The 16,758-nt window shown below is 46.7% G+C and overlaps 1 protein-coding gene across 1 annotated transcript in view; it reads right to left on the reverse strand.

The window, feature by feature from the left end:
• The window catches only part of ABCA12 (ATP binding cassette subfamily A member 12), an 82,633-nt gene extending 73,655 nt beyond the window's left edge, over nucleotides 1–8,978 (reverse strand). The window contains exon 1 of the mRNA XM_050339867.1: nucleotides 8,873–8,978. Within this exon, the coding sequence (XP_050195824.1) occupies nucleotides 8,873–8,978 (106 nt within the window). The remainder of the gene's footprint in view (nucleotides 1–8,872) is intronic.
• Between the last annotated feature and the right edge of the window lie 7,780 nt (nucleotides 8,979–16,758).

Below are 16,758 nucleotides of genomic sequence, written 5' to 3' on the forward strand. Positions count from 1 at the left end.
CCACTATCCCAACTCCCTGTAATTAGCATGGGAACCTACTAATTTTTCCACCCTACTGGGAAAAGACATGAGTTCAGGTCCCTCCAACTATGAGGCAAACTCCTTTATAAAGCGCAGCATATTTTCCGAGCTTTCTCAGCTCCAGGATGGGATCTCAGAGGAAGGGCAGTGCTGTGGCCCAGCTTGCTCCATGTCACCCGCCCTCACACATGTCCTGGCAGCCACAGTGATCACTCACACTGAGAACTAACCCAGCTCAGGGTCTTTCTCTGTTAACCATGGAAGAAAACTAGTGTAAGGGTTTCTGCATTTGACTGGGATTGAGGCAGGGAACTGTCAGAACTAAAAGTGGTTTACGTCCTTATTTACTCACAGGGCAGGAGCCCCCTGAACTCATCTACCAGCACATTGCTGCAACAGCCAGAGGGGCAGAGATACACGTGGGTGACAAGGACAGGGGTGACAGGCACTGCCTGCCCTGTGCTTGCCAGAAGAGACCCATCACATGCAGCTGCCCTGCCTGCTTTCTCAGTCATATGGGAGAGGGGAAACCCTGCCTGTACCCCTATAAGGAACACAGAGCATCCTCCTGCTTTTTCCGACACCGCCCTGACCAGGGTAAGTCACGCCTCACTTAACTCTAACCTGGCAACAGCGTTCAGCACAGAAGTCCCAGGAAACGTGCGTGTGCACATACAAACAATAGCCTCCTTCCCAAGGCATCTCAGATCACTGCTCAGTTGCTCATACAGATTTTTCCAGACAATTCTGGCTCTGTTCAAATCCTACCTACTGACCACAATAAGACTGAACAGGATGTAGCTCAAAGACTCCCCTATCCCGGGCCTTCCTTCTGGAGTACTGGAGCCAGGAATGAGAGCAGAGTGTGAGTATCTGCTCCTACATAGTGTTGTGCCACACAGCTCTGTCTCTAAACTAGACCTAACAGCTCTGCTGGCACTGGCCAACAGACCAGTGACCAATTATCATGATACTCCCCCAGAACACTGGCTGCAAAGAGCACCCTCGTGGAGGACTCTGCTCCTGAGTCTATGACAAAACCGAGTGACTGCAATACACCCTGCAGGCACCTCCACAAAGGTGGGGAAAACTGGGTGGAAATTCTGGGCAGAGGTGAAGGGCAAGATGTGCCTCACTGAGAAGAGTTTGGGCAATGAATTCCCTGGCAGAATTTGGTGGATTTCAGACCAGACCCAAGAGCACAGCTCCTTTCCATGAAGAAGGAAAAATACCCGTGAACGAGGCACGGCTTTCGCAGCACGGGAGAGCAAGGTTTCTCCCAGACCTTCCCCGGGGAAGAGCAGGGTTTCTGGGTGAATACGGGACTAACCACACCCAGCAGAGCTTCCACAAGGAATACTGATGAGGTTGAACTGACGGGAGGGGAGAGCAGGCCAGCAGAAAAGGAAGAAAGCGGGAGGGGAGGGTGTGACGGGTGTGACAGGCTCGTTAAAGCAGGAGCGTAATTGGGCTCCTCTGCAGACTGAGTGGGTTGAGCCCCGAGGGATAGATTGTATCTCACACACAATTCCCATACCTTGCAAAAACCCGTAGATGGAAAGGAACTTCTGTCCCTGCTCTAGAAAACAAGCGATACAGGCACAAAAGTCTGGACAATACCGTCAGAGTTCACTGGCTTTCAGCTGCAGGCTTCCAATACAGTCCTTCCTATCCCACACCTGTGCCACAAAACACATTCCAACACCTTCTAGCAAAGACAAAGGCTGAAATGAAAAGGTCAAAAGCCACAACTGTGATGTGTATAGTAAGTTGGATGGGGATTTTGTTTGGTTAGACTCTCAGAACATCACAGGAGCTGGGTAAGCACAGAGAGTGAAATATATTTTTCATTTCTCCTGACAACAATCTCTGCTGACCTGGAAACACATCATCAAACAGACGCCCAGAATAAAGAAGAGAGATCTCTCTTGGTTTTTTTGGTTTTTTTTTTTTTTTTTTTTACCTCCTAGATACAAGATGCTTTAGTTGAGAAGAAAATGATATATTGGATAGCTTTCAGCTCCTTGTTTTCCTCAGTTCTTAGTTAGCCCATGAGCATCCTGTTCCCTAGTGACATTTATTTGGCATGTCTGAAGCTCAGCCTGGCACAAGCTCCCATGGCAGTAGGTGCTACACATTATAATTCAACACAAGCAGGAAGCTCTTGCCACTTGTTAATTCTTACTGATATTTGCCAGGTAATTTCTCTACCTCCATCTAATGAATGTGTCTTAGATGTCCTTCAGAATAACTTATTGTCTCGAATTTGAATTGTTTTAATTGAAAAAAAAAAAAAGGTTTCATGATATTTCTGTGAGAACACCTGAGATAAGGTTACAGACTGAGATTTCCCGGGGGATTATCCCTAAGGCTCCAAACCTCAGCATCTGGGTACCTTATTCTACCTCTTTGCTGTTGATTCTGTGCTTCCTGGCTTTTGTCTACCTGCAATAATCCCTTGACAGCAGAACTAGAAACAGTTTTTGTCACTACTTAACGATTCTGTCTTCAAGCAGGCACTAGAACTCAGCAGAAGGTGGATTTTATTCCTGTTGAAAACAAACAAACCCCTCTCCTGTAATAGTTTTCCTAGATGTGTCCACCCCCGCCTGTCTTTCTTTTCTATCAGAAAAGGAAGTTCCCAAGTGATTTATCTTTTGCTTTTCAAGCAAAAAGTTGATACATTTTTTCCAGCTGACAAAAAAGAAGAGAGAGTAATTGTCAAGCAACTATTCTTATTTAACTAGAAAAGCAATGGAAACTGGCTGTTTGATGTTCTGGTAACATTCTCCTCTATCCCCTTGGGATTCTTAGATGATCTCTGAACATCTGGATCACAAGAATACACCAAAACCATTATTTTCCAGCATAAAACCCTCTTGCAAGAGAGAGTTCCTATCATCCACTTCTGAGAGAGACAGACACCTACTCACATACTTAATGAGGCTTGTACCAAAATAAAATTAATCTACAGAGGAAAAGGAACTAATCCAAAGATGCTGCCTAGTCCTTCCCTTCTCTGCAAAACACAACTGATGGAGCTATTTGCTATTGCTAAGATTATTCCTGCTAATCCATTAATGCAGAGATGTGACCACACAGAGCAAAAATACTCCAAATAATAGACATTCAAACTAATAACCACATCAAATAAAAGAATAAATATTTCCCCATCCATCTGGCTCTCTTGACACCCTTCTTATCAGATTTATGAGGGACAGGAAGTACAACTTGGAGCAGTGTGGGAGGACTGCCATCTCCACACTTGGCAGGATCTGGGGTTTTCACAAAGCACAACGTGTCCCATCGTGCCCTCTCCAACTGGTTCAAGGGAATTTGGGAGAACCTGAAATATGTAACAGGTCTAAAGAGTCCTTTGCTGACAGCAGATGGGCTTGGGGTTAAAAAAATTACTCTAACACATCGAGAATATCCTTCTCCATTACAGAATTCCTATGATACCTTTAGAAAGTCTCTTGCTCTGGCTCTCCATCCCTGTCTACAAAAGGAGGGACACAAACCTGCAGCCAGATTAGGCTGCAAGTTCTCTGGGACAAGGGCTACCCTAACATTTGTCACAATGTGGCCTTTTCTCACACAACACTCAGACTTCTTAAGCAGAGAATGACACCTATCACTGATCAGGTCAAACGTTTCCCATGTGCACACATGACGTAGGAGCACATCTTACCCATCTGAGAGCTGTAAACCTTGGAAGACAACTTCTCATCCTCTCTGCTGCCAGGCTCTGCCTCCTCTCCTCTGTGCCCCAAACACAGAAGCCCAACATTGCCCATGCTGTGCTCTTGTGCAGTTGATGATGCCCTGATGTGGGTCATTCATGGTGGTGTCACAAATCTTTTACTACAGTGATTTTCGAGAGCCTGTGCTGGGCAACTAAGGCTCCCTTCCAACCCAATCCATTCTGTGACTCCGTGATTTGATCCAACTCCAAATTAACACGGTGGAAAGCAAAAAAGGCTTCCAACTGGACAAACTCCTTGCCCTGCTTTACTTTATGACTTCATGAACAAACACACCCTGGGCTGGGACACACCGGTTCTGACGGCAATGAGGCTAACCAGTGGAAGTGTTTCAGAGCAGATTCCAGGGTATCCCTGCCCTGAGATGTGCACAGGTTCTCCTGACCCAGGAAGCAAAGCTGTAAGTGAGAACCAGCTTGTGCAAACACTTCACCCATTTGACCCCAAACAACTCTTCACCCACCCAAAGAGCTGCTATTGTTATCAGAAAGGGCTCACGTACAACACCAGCTACCACTCTTCAGCTGAGCTTTGCGGCAAGATGCTTAAATATGCACATTTTGCCTGGAGCACACACAAAGTAAAACATTTCGTGTTGACCCATCTCACTTTTGTTACCCCACCTCCATAATCACACTTGAAGCCTCTACCCTCCCTCAGTTTAGTGCCCTCTTCTCCCTCAGTTTCTCCTCTAAGTTTATATTGCTGTCTACAACAGCAGTATCCGAGTAAATCTCCATGAGACAGTTCTTTAGAGTTGTTTTCTAATTGTAAAGCTAATTTGAAAAAAAACATGAGCAGAAACAACCTCAGAGGAAACACATATTTTATTTACAGCATTCTGCATCCCAGGAAATCTCCACTGGAAACTATAAGGAACCAAATTTGTAAAAGTAACAAAACACATCAAATGAACACATCAGTCACTGAAATGAGAACTAAACCCCACAGACATAAAAACAAACCAGTTACTTACAGTTTTGCTGTGGTTCTGGAGGGAATTTGAGACGGATAATGGCCAAGATTATGAAAACAACCACAGGCCAGGAAATTAAAACAAACGACCATACCTATAAAACAGCAATGAAAATATATGGGTTACGTTTGTCGTGCTGATGTGTCCCAGAGCCTGTCTGGAATGTACAAGTAGTGCCCTAAATGAGTTATAGGTGCATTGTAAATCACACCTGTCTCAGTATGCATACAATTAAAGCCCAAGCATTATCTATGCAGGAAGAAAAACTACCTCAGATTTTGAGAGCAAATAACAAGGCTGAAAACAACACAAGGCTTCCTGTCTTTCAGTTTGGCTGATAATTATGGGGGACAGTGTTTATCCAGCTTGGAGACACTGCCATGGAATAGTAAAGGCATGCTGGGAATCACAGGACTTTTGGACACACCGATGGTGAGATAAAAGACCTGAGGTGTGAAAGGTTGGTTTCACTTTCAGTGAAAGAGGCTGCTCAAATAATGGGTAAATAGGACTTTGATTTAGTTAGACCCCAGAATTTGAGTGTTTGACAAGTCTGCAACATTTCTTCCCCCAAAAATTTCAGTGTTCTTCACAAATAGTTGAGCCTCATGGTTGAGCTACTGAAAGGATTTGATCATTGACAAGATGTGGAGCCCAAGCAGGGTGAAGGAAAGGGTTTATGGAGCTGTGCAACCAGTCAGCCACAGAAGTCACATTTGAACACCAATCACCAAGATCCCTCATGTGAGCTTCTGACCCCAGCAACGCAAATCCCTGGCACCTTTCTATCTCCAGACTGTAGCAGCCCACAGAGATGAGCTGAGATGAATCATGGAATGGTTTGGGCTGGAAGGGACCTTAAAGCTCAGCTCATTCCACCCCCCTGCCATGGCCAGGGACACCTTCCACTATCCCAGGCTGCTCCAAGCACTGTCCAACCTGGCCTTGAACACTTCCAGGGATGGGGCAGCCACAGCTTCTCTGGGCAACCTGTGCCAGGGCCTCCCCACCCTCACAGGGAAGAATGTATTCCATATATCTAACATAGGATGGAGGAGAAATTATGTAGAATTGGCCTAATATGTAGAAAAACACATGAACATCTATAGAACTCTTGTGTTTAACATGAGGCTTGACTGTTTCAATGGATAAGAATTAAGAAAATACAGTCTGGTAATCATCTACTGTAGTAAACCAATCGAGGTAGGGGGCCCAAAATCTTATAACTGCAAGCCTTGGAGTTTAGTGAGCCAGGAAAATGAAATTATTCAAATAATCAACAGCTTCTGCACTAGCTGGCTACCTTGCTCCCGTGCTTACTAGATTAGAGCTTTCCATCCATCAGTAGCTAAGCTCAAGCTATTCTGTGCTGCAAAATTGCTGTGCCATCTTCATGCCAATTTTTGTAACTGCAAAGATGTCTTTCTTCAAAATAATCCTATTTTTCATTGTTGTGCTACTCTTTTTTTTTTTCAGATCAGCACACATTACCCACAACTGTTTTTCCAAAGTAATTCCAAGCCCATAACCATGTTTTCATTTCCTGTAACACTTACTGGAACATAAAACCAAACAGACATACAAACAAATCCTGGAGAGCAATTCAGCTTGAAGATGGTTGTTTTTACAGCATCTCCATCCCTATCAGCCCTGATGAGGTGACACAGGCTTGAAAGCAGGAGCAAATTCATGCCCCAAAATAGGCAAGTGACAGACATCAAATCACAAGGCCCCTCCCCACACATCCCTTCACAGAGGGCACTCCTATAATTCCAGCATTCAGCAGTATTTTAGCTTTTACAGACAGTTCCTGCCTTTTATATATACCCTGCCAACTTGTAACAGGATCCATCACTGAAACCACCATCTTTTTATAATTTTTTCTATCAGATGCTTTCCCTATAATCAGTTCCCAAACACGCAGTTTAACTGTGATTAATTCCTGTGCAAACAGTATCATTAACGCAGCCTCCTCGTTTAGAACCACACAGGCTAAAGGAAAATTATGGGGTAACAGCACAGAAACTGATATTAGTCAGAAGCTGCCTGAAGGAAGGGCCAGACATCTGTCACATTCTTGGGACAATGAGTGAATACTGATAGTTTCTACTCAGGGAAACTGTGGTACCTCCCCATTTGGAGCTATAATGGTGCTTATACTCCCCACTTTCCACACAGCTCTTCCCTCAGTATCTCTGGCCTTTGATTTAATTGGATTTAATAGCAGCTGGGCACATCAGTTGCAACATCACAGCATTCCCACTGTCCCAGGCATTTCTAGCCAAAGACAACCACCCTGGCCAAACAGCTTGCAGGTGGAACACGTTGACTCGAACGGAACCATAAACAATCTCAGTTTGCCTCTTGTGACATTAAGAACTGTGATGTCACTGCATAATCCCTTGGTTGGTGGATTATTTCACTGCTAAAAGTTGATTTAATCGCTCAGACCTTAGATTAGTATCTCTGGGTGCAGGCACATAGAAAGACAGCGTGGAGCAAAAGGTAGAAGTAGAATATGTTTGCCAGGCCTGGAGAGGCTGATGAACAGAGCAGGAGAGCACTGGAGTCTGCAGGGCCGGGATGGGGCTGCCTGGTGTCACACCATCCCATGGCATTCCAGTCATTCCCGGAGAGGGCAGCCAACACCACCTCAGCAGCAGGAACCACCTTCACTCCTTATCAGAAATTGAGAAGCACAACAGAACGCTTCCCTCCCTCCCTCCCTCCCTCCCTTCTCAAAAAAGCTCTGCAAGAGCCTGGTCTGTAAGGGAAGGCAGATTACACAGGTAGAAAACACGCAAGGAGGAGGACAGAAACCAGGATGGGCTTGGGAGCAGAGATCTGGCTTTACCTCCTCACACCATCTGCAGTCTGAGCAAGCTCCCTAATTTGGAACAAGAGAGGGAAATGAAGGAGAGTTGCAGGGAATGGCTGCCATAAAATAGTCTGTAGTGGCCAGATTTTTATTTTAATTGACATTTCTATTCTACAGAGTTGATATTTCAACTCCACAGGAAACCAGAATTACAGTGAGACTGGTCAAAGCACAGGTAAGGCTTAGGTTGGCATTTAGTCTGAGTACACAAGAGCTCAAAGAGACCCAAACCTTCTGCTTTAAAGGAGGCTGTTACAATTTCTCTTGAGAAATTAGAAGTAATTTATTGGGATTCTTCTGCATCTCAGAAAAGGTATATTTTGCAGCAGCAAAGAATACTCAGGTATGCAGCACATCCACAGGAGCCAGAGGAACTCAGCACCTCTCCAAATCAGGCTCCAAAACTGAGAGGGAGAACGTGGTAGGCAAGAACTGACCTTGCAGAAGCACATGGTGATACTGGGCCCTTCACTCTATCCTCATATCACACCCTCCACGGCCACTTCTCTTCTGTCAGCATTTTCTGCACCTGCCAAGGCTTCCATTCCACCAAGGCAAGTTTAAAACCCACCCTGTTTGGATTACTAGCAAGAGGACAGGCTGTGGTACAGGCCCAGAACCTCAGGGTGCTGTAGTTAATGTGCACCTGCACCGAGACCAGACTGGGACAAAACTACTGGGCAGCCTTTGCCTGGCCACACAAGGACAACCAAAAGAACATTCACCTTCCTGATGCTGCTGCAGGTCAGATTGCTCTCTGGACATTGGTGGCAATGGTTTGTCTTTTGGGAAGAAGGACCATTGGGGTGTTTGATTTGCAGCACACTGGACTGCACTGGAAATCTGTCCTACCTGCATCTCTCATCATCTTTGTCCATCCTTTACAAATGAGTCTGTGTAAGGGCAGCTCCCACAACTCCCAAATCCCAGGGGCTCCTTGGAGGCTGTACACCAACCATGGGGTCTGCTCCAGGGGAGCAGGTACAGAACTGCAGCTGAACTCAGGCCTGCCTGTGAGTTGGTGCATGGTTTTGTTTGCACAGAGGGAACAAGAGTGGTATCCACGGTACTCCGTCTGGACTTCTGAGCCCTCATGCACGAGCTCCAATGCAAGACCCAATTACTTTGGCTTAAAAAGGCCCACCTTCACTTCCATGCCATCTCCTTCCTTCCCTGTGCCTCTATCACCATGACCTTCCTCCTGCAGTGTCCCCCTTGCTTATCAGCTCCCACCATTCCCAGCTTCCCGCTCCTCTGTTCCCACACTCACCGGCTGCCTCTTGACACTCAGCCAGTTCTTCCAGAGCAGGATCCTCAGGTGCTGAGAGAGCGCAGCCATCCTGGGCTGGGCCAACCACGAGCGAGCGGCTGTGTATTCTTCCTCCCAGGCTTAGGAGGCAAAAGTAGAGGCTCTAACCCAAAGGGGCAGCCAGTGTCCAATATCCAAGCCTCTGCCCCTTCCCCACAGCATAGCTCTGGAGCAGCTACTCCATGCACTGGTGGCTGCTGCAGTCCCAGTGAGCGTAGCTCTCGTCCTCCCAGCAATAGCTCCCAGCAAATTGAACAGGTTCTTCCTCTGGCGGCAGCGGGCGGGCGCAGCACCTGCCTCCACTTGTGGGAATTACAACAGCTGGCCTCTCCTGGATGCTCCCTGCTCCTGCCCTCACCAATAAAATGGACAGCATTCCAAAAAGATGCTTCTGCTTGAACAAAAGGTGATGCATGCCTCCTCCTCCCTGTGATGAAACCACCTGTCTGCCCACACACCGCTCCCGCTGGAGAGGTGTCAGCAGCGGCAGAGTTCGGCTGTTTGCCAGGCCAGTCCGACTTCCCCAGCTTCTCAGGGAATGCCTGGGAAGAAAGAATCCACACTATGTATCTTCCTGGCATTGCTGATTTGGAATTAGTTGTTTGGGTTTTGGATGTTTTCTGGTTTGTTTGTTGTTTTTTTTAATTAAATCTAGCCATCCAAGGAAATTAAATGAAAGTGCTGGAAAATGTATATAAATTAAAATCTCAGGGACTGATCTAATTGCTCAGCTTCCTGCATGTTCCCTTTCCTCCAGGAGATCAGTGCTGGGGCTCTCACTGACTGAATTCCAGGTAGAATACCCAATCCACTGGGAATGGATCACACCCCACAAAGATTTCAAGCACTAGTACAGCTTGAACACTTGTTATTGAACCGATCATTGTATTTTCTAAGCTAGCGATATCTAAGAACAACAGGCAGAGATGAAAGAGAAAAGGCAGGTGCATGGGGAAGCAATGACAGCACAGGGGACAGTTCATTGCACCAAGGAATAGCACAGATCCTAAATCCAGACTTGTCTGATGGGCTCTGTCACCCAGAAGGGCTGTGGTCCCCCTCAGAGAGGAGCACATACACTCAAGTATCCTTCTTGGTAACATTGAGATCCTCCTCAGAGCACCTTGGCAAGCCATGGAAGACATCACTGCTCTCAGCATAATCCATAAAAGATGAAAGACTATTCTTGTACATGGTATTTCTTCCAACCACAAACTAATTTAATGAAAAACATCTTGAACGAGTCCTTGCCAAACTCCACCCAGGGACAGACGTAGAGGTGGCAGCAGAGGAGTTTTGATCTAAGGGTTGCTAAAAACACTGAGTGAGAGGAAAAGAGAGAGAGGGGAAGAGAGAGATGTGATACTCAGTGAAGAGAAACAGCTTCTCCAGATTGGTGAGGAAGTACTTCAAAGCTGGGAATAGCAACAGATCCGGAGCAGTCCCTGCCCCACACACCTTCAGTCTAAATAGATCAGACATTCCAACGGTGGGAGTGAAGCTGGAGCTAAAATTAACCTAAAAGGCTTCTCTGGTATAGGTTTGATAGCAATGGGAAGAAACATAAATGTCTTACCTCACAGCTTACATTCCCCTTTTTTTTTTTTCCCTATCAAATGTCCTCAGGAGAGAGAGAGAGGGATCTGGTTTGGGTCTGTGGATCAAGAACAAGCACTGTTCCTTGGGACATTGTTCTAGTTCAGCTCCATGTCAGAGGCACAGCCAGATTCACTGCATTTGGTCCAATCCACTTGCAAACTTGATTCACTTCCTCTCTGGGGCTGAAAAAAGAAATCCAAATATAGATAATTCTTCTCTAAGGGAGTAAGAGAGAAGAAATTTATAATTTCACCATTCACTGCCTTGCCAAGGTCTTTTAAGGCAAGTGTCTGATTGCTTCTTTTTCATATTCAGTCAAACAACTGTTTCAAAAAACACTATGATTTGGATAATAATTTTCCCGAGCAAATGCACATCCTTACTTCCTTTGTGAACTGAGTCAACAAACATTCCCCTTGGGAAGTACCCAAAGGATAATTTGTTCGAGTTCACCACTGTAAAATCAGAATAACTCAATGTTGGTTGGCTCTCAGAACACCTGCATTCAACTCCCCAAACACCGCAGTGTTCCGGTTCCAGAACACAAGATGAGAACTTTATTAAGCCATTGTACCTTTTTGCTTTTTAATTCCTTTACTGAATAATTCCTGCAGATGGCACAGGAGGTTGTGGACAAAGTGACCAGAGCAGACAGATGTCCCAGTGTGCCAATGTACATACAGCCAGAGGGGAGAGAAAGGAAAGGCCAAATTCCTTCGTCTCCTAAAAAGTCCTCAGTTGGTTTATTCCTCTGGTTGGAGAACTAGGGCTCTTTTGGGCTGAAGGGCACACTGGTGGTTCAGATCACTGAGAAGAAGAGCAGCATCTGTTTCTGTGGCCACAAAGCTGGGGAAACTTTCAGGGGAGCTGTGACTTCATGCAATGCAGGTCCTTAGAGCCATCCCCTGTGCTGCAGCAGTGACTACAGCTCACAGCACCCTGCAGGGGCTGCACCTTCCAGGGCAGAAAGAACTTCCCCATGCACCAAGAACTCCCAATATCTGAGGCCTTTGCTTGGGACGCTCTTTGAAGGAGAGGAGTTTTTACTTTGGTTACAACGAATGCACTCTTGCTTCCCAAGTATTGCCACAGTTACCTCTATAAGTGAAAACTTAGGGAAGTGATGCAAGACAAAATTGGTAAGAGAAGAGGATTAAGTCCCTCTGAGTGAATGATCTGCTTGCAGGACACATCCTTATGGGTCCTGACATGTCAGGGCTGGCAGCTGTGAATGCCACAGGCAGCAGCAAGGGAGGGATCCAGCAACAGAGGAAACTGCTATGAAGGAGCTGCAGCACAGGGTCAGCCAGGGATATGGGGGGCTCTCTCCAGCCCTAACACACTGGGACAATGACAAGAAATGGCCAACCTTTATAGTTAATTTTTCACTAGTTGCTTGGCCAAAACAACAGGTCCACACAGCACAAAGCCAATAGCACCATAAAATGCAAACAACTGTTGGCTCATTAACGCTCCTGGCTGGGCTTTAAAACACAAGGGGAGCTGGAGCAAACATGAGAGGGCAAAATATTTACCCCCTTGAAACACCAGACAAGAACAAAAAAAACCTCTTCAGCCAGCTACCAGTAAAAAAAAACAAAACACAACCCTAATCTTGCAATGACTCAATGCTACAACTAACACTCAGCAGAGGCTTCCAAGGCGGGCAGGCAAACGTAGCTGGGTGCCCCCAGGGGCCTGGGGGAGGAGAGATCACATCAGGAGCGAGCACAGCCAGATGAATTGCCAGGCCAGAGAAGCACAGGTAGGGCAGAAGGAACCCAGGGAGATGCGCAGGGGAGCAATGGGGTAACGCAGTGACTCATCACGAGGCAGGGCTCGGAACGGGGTACTTTCCCCTTGCAGAGCTTGCAGCATCTTTACTTACTGAACTGAGCTCAGGAGCAAGTCCAGGCTGTGCAAGATGGGCTTTCCTCATGGCTTGTGTAAGCCAATATTGACCAAATGTTTAACACACTCTCCTTAGGGATTGCAGAGATGCCTGTGCATCAGCTGTAGCTGTGATCCCTCATTCACAACCCAAGCCAGGCCAAGCACTGCTGAGCAAGCAGCCTGCAGCCCCACACTGCTCTGCAAGCTGCAGGACACTCACAGACCACGGCAGAGAAGACCTACGTGCTCAAAGGTAAGTGCACACTTGCACATCCTGTTAGGTGGCACTTTGCCAGCGTCACATGCAAGGAAGGCCCTGCAGAATATCAGTTGTCACCATTTCTACCAGAACTCCGCAAGAAAAGCCTTCACGCCATTGGTACGACCCATTTTCATGGCATAGCCCCCTACACAAGGACAGACCATCAAACCAAGCCAACTTTAGGATGGTCCACAACTAGAATGCGTAGAAATCAGAGAAGATCCGGGGAAGGTCTTTACACCTTCCAGCCTGCGCATTGGATTTTTTAGGTGAGACACAGTGTGCGCGGAACTGAGCCCACCCTTTAATCCTAAGGTTCATCTGCCGGGGCCAAGCGAGCTTGGACGGTGGCAGCGAGGTCCTTAGGACGTAGGTGGGTTGCCTTTAAGGGCTAACGAGCCCCACCTGCCCGGGAGTGGCCCTGACCGGGAATCGAACCCGGGTCTCCGCGGTGATAGCGCGGCGCCCTTACCACTAGACCACCAGGGGCTCCCGAGAAATCGGAGAACCCTTTCACAGAAAGGGTTGGAACAACCAAGCATCGGAACAGGGAAGTGGTGGAGTCATTATCCCTGGAAGTGTTCAAAAAACAGGTGTATGTGGCACTTGAAGACATGGCTCTGGGGTGAACAAGAAAAAAATCAGAACCCTCAGAAAAACTAAAATGGGCAGCAATATTTTTAGTCACTGCTGTTGTGGCATCACCACAGCGTCACTCTGCCACCAAACACATTTCCACAATTTATTGGTGTTCCCCCCATCCCCCCCCCTCCTCCAATTAAAATGCATTTACACAACAGCCCGTCCTGGAAGCAGTTTTCCCTTCAGTGATCCATCACTGTCAGCAATACAAGGATTTTGTCATGCAGGGCCCACTCCAAAGAGTTCAAGGAGCACTGATTTTTGGCTCAAAGCCCTTGGATATTAACTCCTTATTTCTACAGAGCAGCCTTATTTCCAGGAATAAGCCCCCAAACCAAGAGGAGTTTTGGGATACTCTGATATCAGAGCAGTGAAGCACCAAAATTGAAATGTCTGAGCTTCTTACAAATGAATTTAGAGGCACCACAGGCTGAAACATTTGGGGCAGGATTCTCAGATGTCAAAAACCTTCTGCAGGAGCAGATTTAGGGAAGGGCAAGGAAATGCAACTTTTGGTTCTAAAGCCATAGTGCCTCTGTTATCAGCCAGCCCTTTACTCTCCTGCCTTGCTCCGAAGGTCACCTTCAGCTACACGTGATCCTAGCAAACCTACAGGTCCATGAGTCACTTCCCACCACACCCAGCAGTGAGGGCTTTAAGAGGCTCCCCCCCACACACCTACCTTGCAGGCTTCACAATCCCCCTTTACATTGATTACAAACTCCTGTGATACAAGGAGGATTACAAGGATTACAATGTAGTCAGAAAAGAGTTGTGGGCACAAAATGGGAAAGGCAGCTGCTACTGCCAGATCCTGGCAGCCACCACCAAACCCAGGTTAGTCTCCCCCTGCTACATCAGAGCTTCACTAGTAGACCCACACACTCCCTCTATTCCACCCCTTCCTTGCTCATCAAATAAGCACAGCAACCCAGAGTTCTTCAGTTAACTGAAGCCACTAACGTGGGGTCTGTTGTGCTCAGACAGTGTAGTGCCTCCATAATTAAAATCCTTTCTCAAAAGCCTTATTCTCAGGGCCAGGGCCCAACTTTCAATCTACACAAACCCACTGAATCCCAAGGCTGGCAAGTGGGCATTCCGTCCGTGTCCCTGTGCCCATACAAGCTTTGCTGAAGAGCCTGGCTTTGTAAAAGCAAGCAGATCACACAGTGAATAGCATGGCCTTTAACCCTTCCTTGAGATTATTAACAGTGTTGAGTCCAGATCAAATGCCAAGGCTTGCAACAAGAGATGAGACAGCTCCAAGGGTGCAAATCCTGACATTTCTCATTTATCATTCTTTGTGCACTCAGCTGGTTTCTAACCCGCGTGGCAACGCTCATGTCCCACCAGTGAACCTGGAGAGCTGACAGATGGACTAATTAGGGATCACACTATTTATGGCAAGACTGATAACAAGATCAAAGCAAGGTCATTGTGAAAAATCAATTTGATTTCTGGAAGAACAATGGGTATTTCCAAGGCTGGGGACAACTGTGCTTTCCAAATCAGCAAAGTTGCCCCAAAACTCCAACAAACCCTTTTCCAAATTAAGAGGCCTAAGGACAGACTGTGAGGATAAGGAAACAACAGAGGCAGGGTGCACTTGTGGCAAGAGCCGTATCACGAGTGGGCTGTTCTGTATGCAATGGAAACACACGTTTACTGAAAGATTAAAATTGTATTAACTGAGAAATTGAATGTATTTGCACATGATAGGAAGTTAAAGCCATAGTTACGTGAATTCAGTAAAGGTTTTCTCCTATGTTCCATAATCAGTGCAAGCTTGGCTTCACAGCAGGGTGACGTGAAAAAGAAGAAAGAAATAACAGCAAGAAGGTGTATCCTGGGAGACACCACAGAACATGAGGCCAGTATGAACAGAGCAGTGATCACCAGTATTGAAAAAGAACACTCATCTTGCTTCTTCCTTAAAAAAGTTGCACCACAGATAAAGCAGGAGTTCTACTTGTACAGAGGGTTCCACTTAATTTTATTAATCTACTCAAAAGACAACCAATTAGACCAAAAACCTGCTCAGTGTTATAAAGACAACCAAGAAAAGCTTGGTTTAGCTCCAAAGCCCTTGGCCAAGCACAAAGCTCAAGAGCAGAGCATTTCAAAGCCCCAGCAGCTTCAGCACAGACCATGGACTTGACTGACACACACTGAGGCCCACAGAAGCCTAAAGAAATGGAAAACATCACTAAGCTGGTGAGATAAAAGAACTCAGAAGTAGCAACAGGAAAAAAAATAAACTAAGGTTATCGTGGGATAATAAAACACCTACTTGTGATCTACGTTGTTCATAGTTAGTAACTGCGTTAGGAGCAGTGTTTTACCCCCCATAGCTGGGGTGCATTCATACACACTCCTTCCCATGTGGATTTTCTGTTACCTAAACAAGCAGCAGGTTCTCAGGCTGGGCACTTATCATATTCTTTCCCTTCTACCTGGTTGCATATTTCAGTGAAATATCTATAGGTCTGATAATTTCTGTGGGATTCATCTACTAACAGGTGGTGCTATGGGGAAGGGTGGACAAGCAAACCCACAGACCCCATTTCTAGAAGCAAATAGCAATCTGAGAGCACAGGCTAAGGATGCGGAGCCACCACACTCCTATTTAATAGGTTTCTAGGGTGACTATCCATCACCAAGTCACCGGGGTGTTATTACAGAATCAGCTAATTAAAACCACACCCTGAGATCTAAAAGAGCATAGGGAGTGCTGGTGAGTAATGACAAGTTGCACAAGGCCTGTCAGCCTCCTCGAGCTGGGAACCTGCTTGCTGGAGAGAAAAATAGGTGTTGTAATAATCTCCTGCAAGCACCATGGTGGTGGAGCAGCACAGACAGGAGCAGAGAAGGGCTTGCTTGCCTACAGAGTCATTCTGAAAGCTCCTTCATTTATAGCAAAGGAAAGGTTAAAGGACTCTTCCCCCTCTTCAGGTCATTGATAAAAGATGTCGCAAAAGAGGGTTTGATTCTGTGACTCACACAATGGAGATGGGCAATCTTTATTGGATGGGTGAGGGAGGGTGGGTCAGCAATGAGCTGGGAGAGAGTGCTCACCCCTCCTTTCCCCAGTGACCAGCACCAGGCACCATTCCCAGAAGAAACAAGCCCGGTCCTTCAGGAAGGCCCCTGAGCTGATTCCCGGAGCTGAGGCAGTGCAGTGCCCAGGGGAAAGGCTGATGATAAGGCTTGTCCTCAGTTTATGGGCTGCATTTCCAAACCTGTGTGAGCCTGAGCATGAGGCACACAGGGTGATCCTTGGGGAGCTGGGGAGCAGGCATGGGACACGTGCTGGGGAAAGGCTCCCTGGCAGGAGGTGTGAGATGTGCTGCATCCACCTGGGCCTCACTGCACACGTGGAGTGTGCAATTACCCAGCTCCTGCCACCTGCACACC

The sequence above is a fragment of the Myiozetetes cayanensis genome, unplaced genomic scaffold, assembly GCF_022539395.1.
Source record: "Myiozetetes cayanensis isolate MyiCay16 unplaced genomic scaffold, myiCay2020 scf9, whole genome shotgun sequence".
In the NCBI taxonomy this organism is placed as follows: domain Eukaryota; kingdom Metazoa; phylum Chordata; class Aves; order Passeriformes; family Tyrannidae; genus Myiozetetes; species Myiozetetes cayanensis.